This window comes from Maylandia zebra, linkage group LG1 (assembly GCF_041146795.1).
Source record: "Maylandia zebra isolate NMK-2024a linkage group LG1, Mzebra_GT3a, whole genome shotgun sequence".
In the NCBI taxonomy this organism is placed as follows: Eukaryota; Metazoa; Chordata; class Actinopteri; order Cichliformes; family Cichlidae; genus Maylandia; species Maylandia zebra.
The window spans coordinates 17,603,806-17,619,615 of record NC_135167.1 but is presented as its reverse complement, the minus strand read 5'-3'; the positions used below and the strand labels follow the sequence as shown (position 1 = coordinate 17,619,615).

The 15,810-nt window shown below is 38.1% G+C and overlaps 1 protein-coding gene across 1 annotated transcript; it reads right to left on the bottom strand.

The window, feature by feature from the left end:
* Positions 1 to 11,739: 11,739 nt before the first annotated feature.
* Positions 11,740 to 15,713, bottom strand: irf8 (interferon regulatory factor 8). The gene is made up of 9 exons (XM_004539390.4): positions 15,595 to 15,713; positions 15,237 to 15,448; positions 14,657 to 14,840; positions 14,354 to 14,451; positions 14,029 to 14,086; positions 13,568 to 13,615; positions 13,046 to 13,438; positions 12,783 to 12,898; positions 11,740 to 12,610 (listed from the first exon to the last, which is right to left on the bottom strand). The coding sequence occupies exons 2-9, from the start codon at positions 15,405 to 15,407 to the stop codon at positions 12,416 to 12,418; spliced, it is 1,263 nt and encodes a 420-aa protein (XP_004539447.1). The 5' UTR covers positions 15,408 to 15,448; positions 15,595 to 15,713; the 3' UTR covers positions 11,740 to 12,415.
* Positions 15,714 to 15,810: the final 97 nt, after the last annotated feature.

Genomic DNA, 15,810 nt, shown 5'->3' with positions numbered 1-15,810 from the left:
ACAACAAATAAACAATTATCCCAGAGAGCTCATAGACAGATATGATCTGCTTTTCCTGAAGGAATCACTTAGGAAAATGAAGGAATGGAATTATCTGTGGTGTGCATCAAGATGGCAAGCAGTGCCAAGAAGAATTAGATCCTGTTTGTTATCGGTGGCATACGGGGAGCCTTTGGAAATAATACAAACTTCATGAGACACTGTTTTCCACAGATTTTACATATTAAACGCAGAGTTGTAAAGTAACACTCTAAGCAGAATTTTCAGGTATCTGTACTTTACTTGAGAACTTTTTACTTTTACTTTTTATCTGTACTCTCTATTCCTTTTGGGTTATCCGTTACCAGTGCTTATCGCATACAAAGGGATAAAAGAGGCACAAAGATAACGAGCTTCAGTTACATTTACACAAAAGCTGTAAGAACTGTCCTTCAAAAAGTAGCTACTTTTTAAGTAGCTACTTTAATTTCAGAGCCTTTACTTTATCACTTTTACCTAAATTGTTGAATCAGTACTTCAGCTAAACTAAACGAAAACCAATGTACCGTGCTGTAGTGTGTGGCTAGTTCATAACCTCGTGATTCCACTAGGTGGCAATGTGAAGCTATGAAAGCTGAGGTGAGCTGCCGGTTTTTTCTTTCAGCACTGGCGTCTTGAAGCAAACTCATAATGAAACGTGCAATAATAACCAATAACTCATCTTTCACCAACAGCATATTTCCTCTTTTCATAAATTTCACTATTTCCTTCTCATGCCGTTGAGCACTCTTATGACATTAGACCTTTCTTTTTGCCCTAAATTACATAACAGGATTTTCCCCTGCGCACTCTCTATTGATGTGAACTGCAAACTGTGCAAACCATCATGGTTAACTAGCCATAGAGGATCTGCTTCAGTGGTGCCACTTTTTCTCTTCTTCGACGGGACACGGCAGAGAACGGCAACATGCAAATCTCGTGATAAAAATACACTTGAATCCCTCACTGGGTTTCTGCTTTTAAAAATGCAAATTCTTCTCAATTTTTCCTGTGTGCCATATTTTGCTTTCAATCCCCCCTCAAAAGTGCTTATTATGCATGAATACATTGTTATAAGTGTACTATGTTCACAATATCACAACCCATAACTATGCAATATTTCTAACAGATCTAGCACTTTTGTATTTTTAATTCAACTGCATTAACAGGTAATTCCACCTTGGTCATGTGATGGACATGTATGGATTATGGTATTTCAAAGAGGGAAGTGCATAATGTGACTGTACTTTCTACTAAGGCTTGTGGTCGACAGACAGCTTGGCCCACAGACTCATTCAGCTGTACTGGAACCGATTTAGAGCGACTTTAAATAATCCATAACAGCAGCACCTGCTGCCTGGCCCATGTGTGGCTTCTTATTCTGAGAGAGGTTGTGTAATCAATGTGACTTATGCAGTCGGTCCAACGATATAGTTGGAAACATGGTTTAAAACCACAAAGGTCCTGTTCCTCAATCAAAGATGGAGTTAAATGTAATCCACCACAGATCATGCATGCATGCATGCAAAAACGAAATAATTACAAATGATCAATTCATCGTCAAAGTAATATAAAATTGTCTGTTTGCTAAATGATGTTGTGCAAACAGTGCTGGCTGTATTCTTCTTTTGCATGTAACTGATAAAATAAAGCAATATTGTCAAGACTGTACATATCTAGAGAGAGTGATGTCAAAATATCTGTATTGAAAGTCTGTTTCACAGGTATTTTTCTGCTATCACCTTTCTGGCTACCCACATCCCGTCACCTTTGTGCTTTGCATACACATACACATGCTCAGACAGAGAGCACTGAGCTGTGAGGTTCATGTCAATATACCTCTTATGCTCGCCTAGCTCTGGTTCCTCTGGGACTGTTACCCCACCCTGGCGTTCCCCTTCATTTCGACATCCATCACCTTCTTTTCGTGTTGATAAGTTTTGCTTCTCTTGAACATGAAACAGAAAAAGATCATGCATGAATGTTGTTTATTCACATACTATGCATGTATTTCTGTAGTTAAACGCGAATCAGTATGTTTCCAGTAGCAGCTTATGCCATTTGCTGCTGCGGATAGTGGCAACATCAAAAGCTCCAAACAATATTGTGAAAAAATAAACTTGATGAAAGTTGAGAAGGAAGTCTCATTTTGCCTGATATCAAGAAATCCAACATTCTTTCTAGTAACTGTTGTAAAACTGTTTAGACACATTTTTAAAACAGTTACAGTGTGAATCCAACCTGTCTCACTTAAATCGTTTCTAAAGGTCATGTATAAGGCCTGTGAATTCTGGCACTCGGAAAAGCTGACATATAGGTAAGTTTCAAACTGAAAAAAGTCAATGTTTTAAAAACAATCAACATTTGTCATTCTCATCATAAATTAGTCGTTTCTCTCCCATTCAAGTTTTAGTCCCATAAACCACTTCTCTGTACTCTGCCACTGCACGCCTGTAGAGCAGCTGTTCCTCTTTTTTAGGGGAGAAGTTGACTGCTGGATCTTCTTTCTGGGCTTCTCTCTGTATTTCCTGTCCAGAAACAAATCAGGCGGTCGGGGATCACTCTTGTCAAAGAGTGCAACAAACAGGACGTGGAGTGATGCAATTTTCAGCTGTTCCTTCACCCACTGATTCAGAAATACTGCATTTACATATGTCGTTAAAAGGTGTTTTAACCCAAGCCTCTGATCGCTGATAATTTTCAATTTAATCTGCTTACAGGGTTTCTTTTAAATTACCACAAATGTCAGCTGTTGATACAAATGCCTGTTAGATAAGTCACATGTCAGATATTTAAAGGAAACGTGCATACACAAAGAATGAGGGGCTTGTCTAGCAAATGTTTAAAAAGCAATAAAACGACACGCGCCGATGTAGCAAATCGACTGTAACCTTTGAATACTTTGAAAGTGATGGTGCCTTACAATAAAACCCTTTCCTATAAATCTGTAAAGTTCCTTATTTTCACTTTTGCATGTCAATTTTTTTTCCTCCTGCGTCACACACTTTCCAGTGGGTGTATGATTCTATTAAACAGTCTTGTTTTCTTTTCATTATGAAATTGATCAAACAACAAGAATCCGAATATCAGTTTCTGAATGTTTTTACTGCTCTTTGTTCAAAATACATTAGCAAAAGACCACCATAGGTGTGTAACTAAAGGGACTTTTGGGTTGAAGGACATGAACTGATACTGATTAGAGGATATGATCCTAGATAAGTGGCTACCATGTGTGTGGATGTACATGTGCATTTGTGTATGCGTATGAGTGTGCGTAGGTGTGTGTGTGTGTGTGTGTGTGTGTGTGTGTGTGTGTGTGTGTGTGTGTGTGTGTGTGTGTGTGTGTGTGTGTGTGTGTGTCTACACAATGTGTGTGTGGTTAGGTGGCTTTCTCCCTGTGTCCCAGGATGTGGGCTCCTCGTCCACCTGTCTCTCCACTCACAGTGTCCTCAGTGCTCTCCCAGTTCCTCTCTGAATGCCTATTCTCATCTCACCCACACTGAGTCTAAACCAGTGTTCTCCCCAGAGACACCACCAACGCCTTCAGCAGCACAACTTGCATAACACAACCTGTTCAATGTAAATCATAACTTCCCACTGAGACATTTCTTACACCCTGACTAGCTCACCTTTCAGGGCTAAGAATAAGTCCTATAATTAGGCTCTTTTACATAATTCTTCAAAAATCTACCAGACCGCAAATGATAAAATGACGTGGTGCATGAAGATATTTTTCATTAGAACTTATAATAATAGTGGATTGCATTTATATAGCGCTTTTCGGGGCCCTCAAAGCGCTTTACAATTCCACTATTCATTCACTCTCACATTCACACACTGTAACTATAAGCTACAGTTCTGTGACAGAAGTGAGGCTGCCATATCGCTATCAGCCCCTCTGGCCAACACCAGTAGGTGAAGTGTCTTGCCCAAGGACACAACGACAGAGACTGTCCGAGCTGGGGCTTGAACCGGCAACCTTCCGGTTACAAGACGAACTTTGAGCCACGATCGCCCCTTATGACTGTGTCTATTACATTACAGCTGATACAAACACTGAAGAAAAAAAGGAAATTAATTTAAAGGTCAGTGCTGAGCCTGCAGCCAACCTCCGCACAATAAGTGAGGAGTCAGCATTAGAGAGAAATCAGGAAACAACAACAAAACAAGAAAAAATCATTTCTTTAGTCTATCAGAGAAAGCTTTCAAATCGTAGTGATTCCTCTTTTGCTTAATTTCCTTGAAGTGCTGATTTTCACGGGAAGAACTGCTTCCTTTAAGCGTCTATATAGAGCACAGATTGAAATGTTACAGCAGATGGGCATGGTTGCGTATGATAGCAACATTACTTCTGTTTGTCATCAGTCTCTAATGGTTTATTGTGGGAAGCCTCAGACGCCACAAAGAGATGTTGCAATGCGACAAGAACCATACTGCAGACACTGAAAAACTGAGCAGAAAAGCGTCCCTTGGCAGAAAACACACAGAAACATTTGTCTACTTCTCTTCCGTCTGCTCACCCTGCAGATCCTGCCATGTCAACACAGCAATGTTTTGGGGTTTTTTTAGTTTTTCAACATAAGTGAAAGGATAGAAGCAGTTCCAAGAATCTGTGCTTTAGAAGTAAAAACACTTAAAATAAAATTGATCATTCACAGAAGTTAATGTTTTAAGATTTTGTCTCTTCCCAGACAAACTTTTTCCACTATGCCATTTCTGTTCAAGTGGGAAAGAAATCATATTATACAGTACTGTCGAAGAGAATATTTATCACAAGACACAACACAGCATGAGACACAAAATACAAGAGTACAGATCAAGTAAGAGATCCAATTTATAAAGGTAATGCAGTGTTTCAGAGTACCAGTAATGTACCTATCTTTAAAGATAGATAACTATAGATAGGTCATTTAAGTGCCTAATAATAATAATAATAATAATAATAATAATAATAATAATAATATAAGGCAGGCTGACAGACCAGTCTTGTAATTGTTGAAAGTGGTGTTGTGCAATAGTTCTGCTTTCTGAAGTGTTGTTGTTGTTTGTTTTGTTTTTGTTTTGTTGATGTTTACTGTTTGTTTGTGTTTACTTATTTTAAATCATGTACTTGTGCTGGATCATTTTCACAGGAATGTTTTTCTTGTTTTATTTAACACTGACCTGTGAATCATTCAAGCAGACTTTGGGGACTAAACTGTGCTGTGTTTACAATATGACTAATGTTGTAGACACATTGAGTAATGAATTAAGCAACTGTTCTTTGTGACTTTGGTACTAGCTGCCTGTTACAAAAATATACAATTCCCTGGCATTTCTTTAATTAAATCTATGAAAAATGTCAAAGATAACACACTTATAAACGTGGTGATTCCCAAAGAGCTGTAAACTTGGTATATCATCGTCTGGAAAGCATCTGATTAAGGCTTCATTTGTCAGCATGACAGTAGTCCCAAACACACTGCTAAAGCACTAAAAGCATACCTGAACAGAAAAATACAATGGGACACTGTCAGTCATGAATTGGCCTCCCAGTGCCCGGAGCTCACCATTACTGAACATTATTAACAGAGAATGGAACAAAGAGCAGCCCAGAATTGCACAAATTATGTTTTTTAGCTTATATACTATATTTCTGTGTTTGCACTTGTTTTAGTAAATTGACATCTATTTACCATTTTCCTAAAAAATATATATATATATAACAGCATGAGGGTGGACTCAAGATTTTTGAACTGCTTTGGATGAAATCGTTGTTGAAACAGTACAAAGCACAATATTTCAATCTTTTGATTCAAATTTGTAGAATGGATCATGAATGTATGTTTTTATCAAACATACATTCTTGGTGAAACTAAGGGCCTCTCTTTCTTCCTGTAAAGGCCTCCAAAGACAATCATGGTAATTGGAGGAGTCGAATTCATATTGCAGAGGGACAGCGTTTGCAGTTTTTAGACTCTCCAAACAGAAATACAGAAGTGAAGTAAAGCTTTGAGTGAAAGCATGAAGTGCAAAGATTTGACTCCCTGTGAGTCAGATCTGTGCATATGGAACATGGAACGTGCACATATTTATACTGTACCATGGTTCTTCATTTACAAGAATCAGAAGTTAGTGGTAGACAGGAAAGAGGGGGAAACAGGCAGACTAGCTCTGTAAAAAGGTGACATCTGCTTGGCAGCACTCCTAAAAGCTCTGTAAGTTCAATGCCAGACATTTTAAGAAACAACAACAGTAACCTGTAGAACTGAAAAGCCATGCTACCAGTTTTACCGTTAGACCGATTTACTGTCCACTTTTTAGGCTAACCTTGCTATTTTCTGGGTGCAGCTGCAAATTTACTATACAGTTTTTCCTAAAAGCATATTCTGTAAATGCTGACAAAGTAATAATATGTGTTTATCTAGCAGTTTAACAATGTGGCTGACACTTCAGCAGAACAATAAACACTAAAATAATCTTTACCAACAGAGAGAAAAACTAGATGAACTTGCAAATAATTAATCCCAAGCAGAGTTATCACATTTTAAAGCTTCAAGAAGGCTATAGCTGGGGAGAGCCTCATTAAACTTTGATGTTCTGGATGGACTGAGCATGTTTTCAAATTAAACTGACACTCATTTGTCATTCATGTGTATAATCACAAGAAAGTGTAAAATACCTAAAAAAATATAAATTAGTTTCTTCTAGTGTCTAACAAGGTATTTGAGGGTGGAGGGGGTGAAATCAGTTTCCTGTGACAGTTTTTGAAGTAAGTTCCTGTTCTGTGGAACTTAGACAGTACTCCCCCATGTAAATAACCACAAGCACACACAGACAGACACAGTATTCCACCTGTGTTTTTATTCAATGAACCATTCAATATTCTAATTTAAGTGAAAGGTTTTATCCAGAGATGTCATATGAAGAGCACATGACTCCTTTAATTGGGTGATTTTTGTGTGAGTCATTGCAGCAAATCTGCTTGTCATTATTAAAAGCTATTTCAAGTCTTACCCATCCCTGGTACCCAGAAGCATCTACATACTAAAAATGTATGATGTTGGGTCTATAATTATTCTTTTCAACCAATGGCTTGTACTTGTGGTCTGTGTTTATGTTTATGATTGCAATTATTGCTTATTTGTCAAAACTTGCTTTTTGGCCTATTTACACGTATTTGTTCTCTCTCTATTCCTGTAAATTCCACTTTGAACTACTTTTTCTTTTACTTTAGGTTCTTAACTTAATGAAAACAATATATGTGCACAATATGGTGTAGTGAGTGAGTACAATACAATGACTACCATAGTAACCAATGCTTTTCGTATTAGGGAACCGAAAATACATACACACACAAACTGTGTGTGTACTAATAATTTTCATGTCACAGGGACCCATCAACATTCCTGAAAATGTATGTGATTAAATGCAGTGATCTGGAATTAAATTTAACATGATATTTGATTTTCTTTGGAAGTACAAAACAGCAGAGCTGAAGCTGAAATTTTGTTTGTTTTGGAAACTATAAACACTGGCCACTATATTAGATACACTTTGCCTTTTGCCTTCAGAAGTGCTTCATGCAATATGCTCAACAAGGTGCTGGAAACATTCCTCAGAGATTTCGGTCCATCCTGACATGACGGCATCACACAGTCATCACACAGTTGCTGCATATCCATGCCAATCTCCCTTTTTGCACAACATCCTAAAGCCTCAATTTCCTGTCCTTAGCTGACCTAAGTGGCCTCTAGCATGGTCTTCTGTTTCAAGTTGTGCATTCAGAAATGTTCTTCTGCTTATCCTGGTTGTAATGAGTGGTGTTTTTACTTACTGTTGCTTTCCTAACAGCTTAAAGCAATCTGGCCATTCACCTCTGACCTGTGAGGCATTTTCGCAAACAGATCTGCTGCTATATTTTCTCCTTTTTTTCTGTCTTTCTTTTTTTTTGCCCATTATTTGTAAACCCTAGAGATGGTTGTGTGGGAAAATCCCAGTACATGAGCAGTTTCTGAAATACTCAGACTAGCCCATCTGGCATCAACACCATGTCGCATCCAAAGTCACTTAAATTACCTTTCTTCCCTATTCTGATGGTGTGTTTCAACTGCTGAAGTCCAGTCACTTCATTATTATACCTGCATGCCTAAACGCACTGACTTGCTGCAATATGGTCGACTGATTTCATTTTTGCATTAACAATTGAATAGGTGTACCTAATGAAGAGGCTCAATAGTGTACATGCTTATTTTGAATTTTAATTCAATAATGATGAAATTGACTGGTTATTTAACATCAAAATAACATAATTACAAGAGATCTCTTGGATGACACTGTGTTAAAAACAGACATGATTCTCTGATAGAAATCACTGCAGATGCTCTACACGAGCCCCCCTGAAAACCACTATCACTCTATCCAAGATGCTTTAATTTAATCATACTGTACACACTTCCCTACCAATAATGACACCATATACCCAGTTTAACGCCTTGTCTGATACAATCATGGCCCACAGTGACCAACTGTGTGAAACACAGAACAAGAAGTAGATGAAGAAGAAGAATGAATGTCATTGTCTTATTGGGAATCATTTGCTCATTTAATGGTAGCAGTTAATTCCTTCTCTTCCTGTCTTTTGTCATCATTACTCACTGGGAAGATGTTTGTGTGTGTGGGGAAGGAGCAGTTGAGAGATTCCCTGACATATGTTGTCTAGATCCCTCTTTTAGTTTCAGATTGCATCTTAGTTTCATCATTTCTAAGCCAGAGCCATAAACATTGTGTGTTCATAGTAAATGACCATTTTAGTAGTGGAGGTGTTCCCTCTAAATATACTTTTGCTGCTGTCACTGTGACAAAGTAAGTGGCAAGATTCATGGGTAGTTGCTTTTATAATGATTTAACAATTTTCAAACTCAATAACATGGTTAAGTGTTGTTTCACAAGAAGTGTATATGGATCCTTATGTCCTCATATGTTATTTGTTTTTAATCACTTTATCTTCACAATCATTTGCAGTTACTGTAGGTAAACATTTTAAAATACATACATTCCTATTTTTTTTTTCAGTTTCTAAAGTCTATACTAAATAATGACCAAGATTATTGTTTGTTGTTTGTTATTTCCCAACTGACATGCACTAGTGGTCAACTTATGTTTCAGTACAGTTTAGAGGCCTGGAAACTTACATGAGGTGGGTAATTCATCACAAACACTAATTTTGCTTTTGTTTTTGGTATCAGATTGTGATACCAAAAACAAATGTCTGGTATCAGTTTACCATTTGGGTGTAGAATCAAGTCATAACCTGTATATAAAAGATGGAAGCGGCCTAGTCAGTTACTGGTTTGTGAATTCCCATTGGAAGTTTCAACTTTAGTGTTATTGCCTCCAGCATCTTGTTCTTTGGAGCCAGAAATAACCCTATTTAGATGACAGGGTGAAATGCTAAGTTATTAGCTAATACTAACAAGCTTGGTTAGCAAGCTGCATCCATAGACTGTCGAGGCATTCCTACAAATAAGTATGCACCAAAAACAAAACACAAAAAACCCCAGTGATATTATTTCTAAGATTATAATATTAAAAATAATCCAAAAGACACCAACAGTGTAAACATATGGAAGAAGAAGAACTCCAGTTAGCAGAACTGAACAGCCACACGCTCCAAACTTGTAGCTTTGGCATAGTTAAGGTCATGAGGCTCATTACTTTGATCTTAGGATAAAGTTGCTGTTTTTTAATTTGTTCTTTTGTTTTTGTTTTTTATTGCAAGTAACCTACATTAATACAGAAACCCAACAATCATATGACTCCCTATGAGCAAGTGCTTTGGCAACAGTGGAAAGGAAAAACTCAGTTTTAACAGGAAGAGAGAACAAAGACATTCTTTGGAAAAGAGTCATAGATTCTAATAATTAATAATTAAATGCAGAGTGGTTTATAAATAGATAGTGAGTGAAAAAGGTGAGTGAAGAAGAAATACTCAGTGCCTCATGGGAAGCCCCCAGCAATCTAGACTTATTGCGGCATAACTAAGGGAGGATTCAGTGTCACCTGATCCACCCCTAACCACATGCTTTGTCATAAAGGAAAGTTTTAAGCCTAATCTTAAAAGTAGAGAGGGTGACTGTCTCCAGTGATACTGTACTACGAGGTCTTCAACGGACGTTGTATGTGACAAGAACGATTTTAAATTCAATTCTGAATTTAACAAAGAGCTCGTGAAGAGAAGCTAGTATACTCTGCTCATAACAAACTACAGTAGTCTAGCCTTGAAGTAATAAATGCATGAACTAGTTTTTCAGTATCACTCTAACACAGGATGTTTCTAGTTTTAGAGATATTGTGCAAATGGAAGAAAGCAATCCTACATATTTGTTCAATATGCAGACTGAAGGAAATATCCTGGTCAAAATTACTCCAAGATTCCTCACAGTGTTGCTGGAGGCCAAAGTAATGCGATTTAAAGCATCTGGTTAGAAACCATATTTCTAAGATTTTTAAGGCCCGAGCACAATAACCTCAGTTTTATCTTAATTTAGAAGCCAAAAATTAGAGGCCATCCAGGTCTTTAAGATATTCAAGCAGTTTGACTAATTGGTATGTGTCGTCTGGCTTTAAGAATAGATAAAGCTGGGCTGAATAGAGGTGGAAATGTATGCTATCACTGCTAATAATACTGCCTAAGGAATGCATGTATAATACAAACAGAACTGGTCCTAGCAAAGAACCCTGTGGAGCTCTTAACCTTAGCGTGGGAATATTTGTTTTAAGTGAGCACAAGGGTTTTGGTAAACCACTTAACAAAGTTTACAGCAAACTGATTTAAAGCTTTAGTCACACAGGCAACCTGTCGGCAACCATCTAGTAACCACCAGTTGCTGGGGAAAAGTGTGGCCGTAACCAATTGATAAGTGGCTGCTGGAGGCTGGTAGAAGCTGTTTGCATGAAATTGGCTGCAAAGACATAAAACCTCCTTGTGATTGCTTTGATTCATAGCAGGTTGCTGCAGTTACTAATAGACCTTTTGCTTTCAAAGTAAAAGCTAAGTCTCACTACTGCAACCAAAGCATTTCAAAAGCTGCACCTTTTAAAATTTTACTATAGCTTGAAGAGTGACTAGCAAGTATTTGCAGACAAGTTAGTGTTTCCATGCAAACTTTGAATGAATCACAAGGTAGCTTTTTGGCACAGCACCCTCTGTGGAGCTGATTTCAACTGGTGACAGCCAGGAACCTCCAGCTAATCAACTGGTCAGGGAAACTCATTTTCAGGGAAACCATTGTTACAGTGTTCCAGACCAGTCTCTAGGCCTGTGTGAGTAGGGCTTGAGTTCATACTAGTTATAAACTGTGAGTAGTTTGGACTAAGTTTTTGTTCTCTACACTGGTAAGATTGCCTCTCTTTCTATTTTCTCCATTTTGACAAACTGTCACTGAAATAGTGCTCAAAAAAATGAAGGAAATTCAATAAGTGCTTAGATTGTGCGTACTTTAGCTTGCAATACCAACCATTCCTGGACTACCAAGCATAGGATAATAAAATGGAATCCCTGGTTTCATTACAGTGTGCTTTGAGAATATGCTGGCATCATTTTAACACATATATCATTATTTCATGTAATTTCCTTGATCTGAACAATAGTACTTTCTCTACAGGTCATTTTTGCAAAATAGAATAGTCCTTTTTAAACAACACATAAGTATGATTGTACACAAATGAATACAAATGTAGTTCAGTAAAAAAGGTTTTATTTGAAACACGGTCTACAAAAGGTTGAACTAAAGATCAATCATTTAAAAAGTCTGATAGTAAAACCTATCTTTCATTAAATGCCACTTTGCATCTAAAACTTTATGCAACTTTTATCAACTCAACACTTGATAAAAATTTGGTTGTTTATTCAGCTGGTTGTCAAACAAGAAAGAAACTCAAAAAGTACGAAAAAGATAGAATATCAAAAATAAAATTCAGTGTAGCAAACTAAATTGCTTTTATATATCAAACTGCTGCCATTTTGCAAAAAGACTTTGAATAGAAATCTTTATAGATACGAAAGATTTGTATCTATAAAGACTTGAGTTGTAGGAAATACAGTATTTGAACATGCATGAATATGCTACCTGTTCTCTTAAGTTGGATAATAAAAAAACATCTTACAAAAATGAATCAGACGTTAGGCAGAGTTATGCCCTGTATTTACACAAAAGTAAACATTACTTGTATAGAAAAATTTGTCGACTTTCTAATATGGAGCTTCAGCTTTAAAGTCTTATAGTCAAAGAAGAAATGTGCTCTTTCACGTTTGGCTCGCCAGCGTGTGTTAGAAAAGCAAAGAATGTTCTTCTTATGTTCTGTATTCAGTTTAGAGCAAGCTGAAGAGCTCTTGTCAGGTATTACTGCTCACATCTTAGGCAGTGATTGGCATGTTGTCCCTGTAAGTTGGCCTTTGAGGAGCACTGTAGCTGCACAGATCCTGGTAGATGCGAGCCATCTGGTCAGTGGCCGCATCATCAGACATCTCTAGGTTTGGGTTGTTGCAATAAGGCTGGGCACGACGCATGTTCATTGTCTCAAGCACGTGCTGGCAGTTCACTGAAGTGATCTGCCATGAGGAGAAAAAAAACCCCAAAAATTATGTTTTTAGTTTTTTCTCAGAATAAAGCCATAACTAGCTCTTGTTTAAAAACTATCAAGGCTCAAAAATAAAGTGATATTTCTAATGCTTTACTAGTCAGCACTCTGAGTGAAACATGTTATCATTTCACACGTCTTACCTGGACGATGATCAGTTTGTTTTTGGCACTGTTGTGATCATGCAACTCTTCTCCAAAACACAGAGTCACTGTTGGATCAGGAGCAGGAATCTGACCCTCCTGGTACAGCTGTAGAGCTGGAGCATATAAAACAAACGAACGGCTGTTTAGATAATCTTCGCAAATTACCAGTATCTAGTCTTACTTCCTTTAAGTGAAAGAAATAGAAAACAAAGCTGTATTTTTCTGTAAATCCAAAATATGGAACCAATATAGAGCCTCACCTTGAAGAAACCTTGCTGTATCAAAGATCTTGACAACAGCATCCCTGTCGAGTTTGCCAGGCATTGAGCCATATTGCGAGCCCACATCTCCCAATCCGCTCCAGAAGACACGGCTCTGGCACAGCCTTTTGATGTAGATGCCGTCTTGGTTTGCACGGACCAATACACCTCTCTCCAGGTGGCCCAGAAGCTTGCGCGTGACATAGCGCTGCCGTTCAAACTCAATGAGTTCAGCAGGGGGGAAATAAACACTCTGCATGCTGTCTGAACTGTAGAGGGCACCCCGACCCAGGGGATGTTGCGGAGAGATTCGGCATCCTTCAGGATGAGTCACCAGTGTGGAGTGCATCAGCTTTCCTCCATAGTAAAAACTGATCATCATTTGGCAGAGGGCTATAGAAGAAAACATTTGGTCAGATTCAGAAATGAAAACAAATACGTACAAATGTAACAAAAATATGGAAGCTGAAAGCTTGTTTACAAGTAGATGATGTAAGGTCATGGATAACAATAAGCAAATACCTGAACTGAGACTGCTCGATGGCAAAGGTTCCTGATGCAGTGGGAAAGCTGTGAATTAGAGGAGGAAGAGGTGAGTTAAGGCCTTTTTTCAAGGCAGTGGACACAACCACAGTGTCATGTCTTTACTTTGCTGCGTCATCAGAAATGCCATTTCTCTATTACAATCTCACGAAGAAATAATCACAAGAGTCAGCAAAGTTTTACAGGATGTTAGTCAATTCTTCCATTGCAGAATTCAACAGTCAAGTAAATAACCTCCATTTAGCACCCACAAATGCAGAGACACTGAGTTTTCCGCTGAGTTTATTTTGTGAATAAATTCAAACTTATGTCTCTCAAAAGTGGTGTCACAACAACAGTGTGATATATGAAGGCTGAGACAAAAGACCCAGTGCTGTGAATAGCTTCATTTAATCTAGCTGTGTGTTGCATTGTAAACTGGGTACAAAGTATAATCTTACCATTGACACTGCCCTGGGACCAATATTCTGGACTGGCTTGGATGCTACAGCTTTCCTCCTGCAAAAGGACAATAATATAATAAGATGTTATCAAAAGCACCTTTGTACACTTTACAGCTGTGAAGAAGTGGGACGGTTTTCATGCTGAGTGTAACAAGTGTGAACCCCGTGAAGTGCGCGAAGTACTGCAGGAGACGGCACAGTGTGGTAAGGGGGAAAAAAAGTGACAAGAAAGCTAAGTGACAATAAAGGCTAAGTGCATCTAAATATATGTGGGAGGTGGGGTGGAATGAAAAAAAGACTTTAAAGTTAGACATCATCTCACCTCTTTAATGAGCTCTTCTAGCTCGGGGTTGCAGTCCATATCTGTGATCTCACCAGAGCTGGTGGTAGCTGTCACAGCCATCACTGAACTTTTGCCGTCTGTGGGTGAAAGAATAGTACACAATGAGTCGGTTCAAAGTACATATATACTCTTTTAATTATTCACTGCTATAGGAACTACAGTCTGTAATAAGTATTTTGCTCTCAGTTCTAATCACAAATGAAAAAGTGATTTTGCTAACTGCTAGAGATAACAGAGTGTATTGTGAGATATGCCGTGTACTGTGAGATAACACAAACTCACGTTTTTGCTCTTCTTCTGGAACAATGCGGTACACTTTATAAGGCTCAGAAATATCAAGCTGTGACCTCTCAGTCACCTCCTCGAAGTCAGGGCTTTTATTCAAGGCGCAGCGAAGTCTGGTCTTCCATGTTGCAGGCTCAGCCTTGTCCCCCTCCTTATACTTGCCTTTAAACACAGCCCAGGCCTTGAGGATACAAAGAAAAGTATATGATTGTACTGGATTAAACCGTAAGAATTTAAGAAGAGACATGTACATCATTTTTGTAAACTGTTCTTGAGAAAGAAAGAAAAAAGAATGAAAGAAAGAAAGAAAATCTAAGTTATATAGCTACACCACAATGCATTAAAATGCATCGACACTTCATAAGATAATAACTCTAAGGTAAAAATGCACAAAAAGGACAAAAAGAAAAAAAAGTGAAAAATTATTTTAATAGTCTAAATCACACAAAAGAATCAGCCTTACAGTAAGAGGAGAAGTGTTGGACAGCTTTAAGAATCACACCAGTTCTGGTTTTAGCCGCAAAAAAAACAAAACAAAAAACAAAACAATCTTTAAATGGGGCAAAATGAGACAAACCTTAAAAATGGATGCGTCTATTTCTTGGTTGTAATCCTGTTTTCCTGCGTGTTTCCATGGAATTCGGAACATAGTGCGGCTTTCATCCTCCCACAGGAGTCCAGAATACTGCGCACTTTGGATCTGCTCAATCAGCCACTGCTTCAGTCGCCGACCTCCCGTGTTTGACATCTTGATGGTGGAAACTCTCTTTTTAGATGGCGCGCTTATATCTATATGTGGAAAATGTCGCGTAAAGTTCGTTAAATAGTATAAGTTAACTTTCTTTAAGATATTATGAAAATGTCTTATTCGAGCCGAAGTTTATAAAGCGCTATCGTCTTTTTTAAAAAGAGAGATTAAAATCAAAGGCACTTACAGATTGACAGGTAGATAAGCTCTTGGCACGGGGTTGTGATCTTGATAGAATGCGCACTGTCAGATTTAATCAAGTGAGCTCTCCGAAACGCATGCCTTTAAACTTTTTCGTGCCCCGTGTCATGAATGAATAAATCTGTGGTAGGATTTGACAACGCTGCCACACTCTGACCAATGACGAGTACTGACGCTTCAGTAAGACTGCCCATACCGGAAG

Excerpts from the sequence above, each read along its gene's own strand:
- irf8 (XM_004539390.4), bottom strand. The coding sequence starts at position 15,407 with ATGTCAAACACGGGAGGTCGGCGACTGAAGCAGTGGCTGATTGAGCAG. Across the intron at positions 12,899-13,045 it reads TACAGCAAGGTTTCTTCAAG|CTCTACAGCTGTACCAGGAG; the intron begins GTGAGGCTCTAT and ends TATATGCTCCAG. Across the intron at positions 12,611-12,782 it reads ACAAACTGATCATCGTCCAG|ATCACTTCAGTGAACTGCCA; the intron begins GTAAGACGTGTG and ends TCCTCATGGCAG.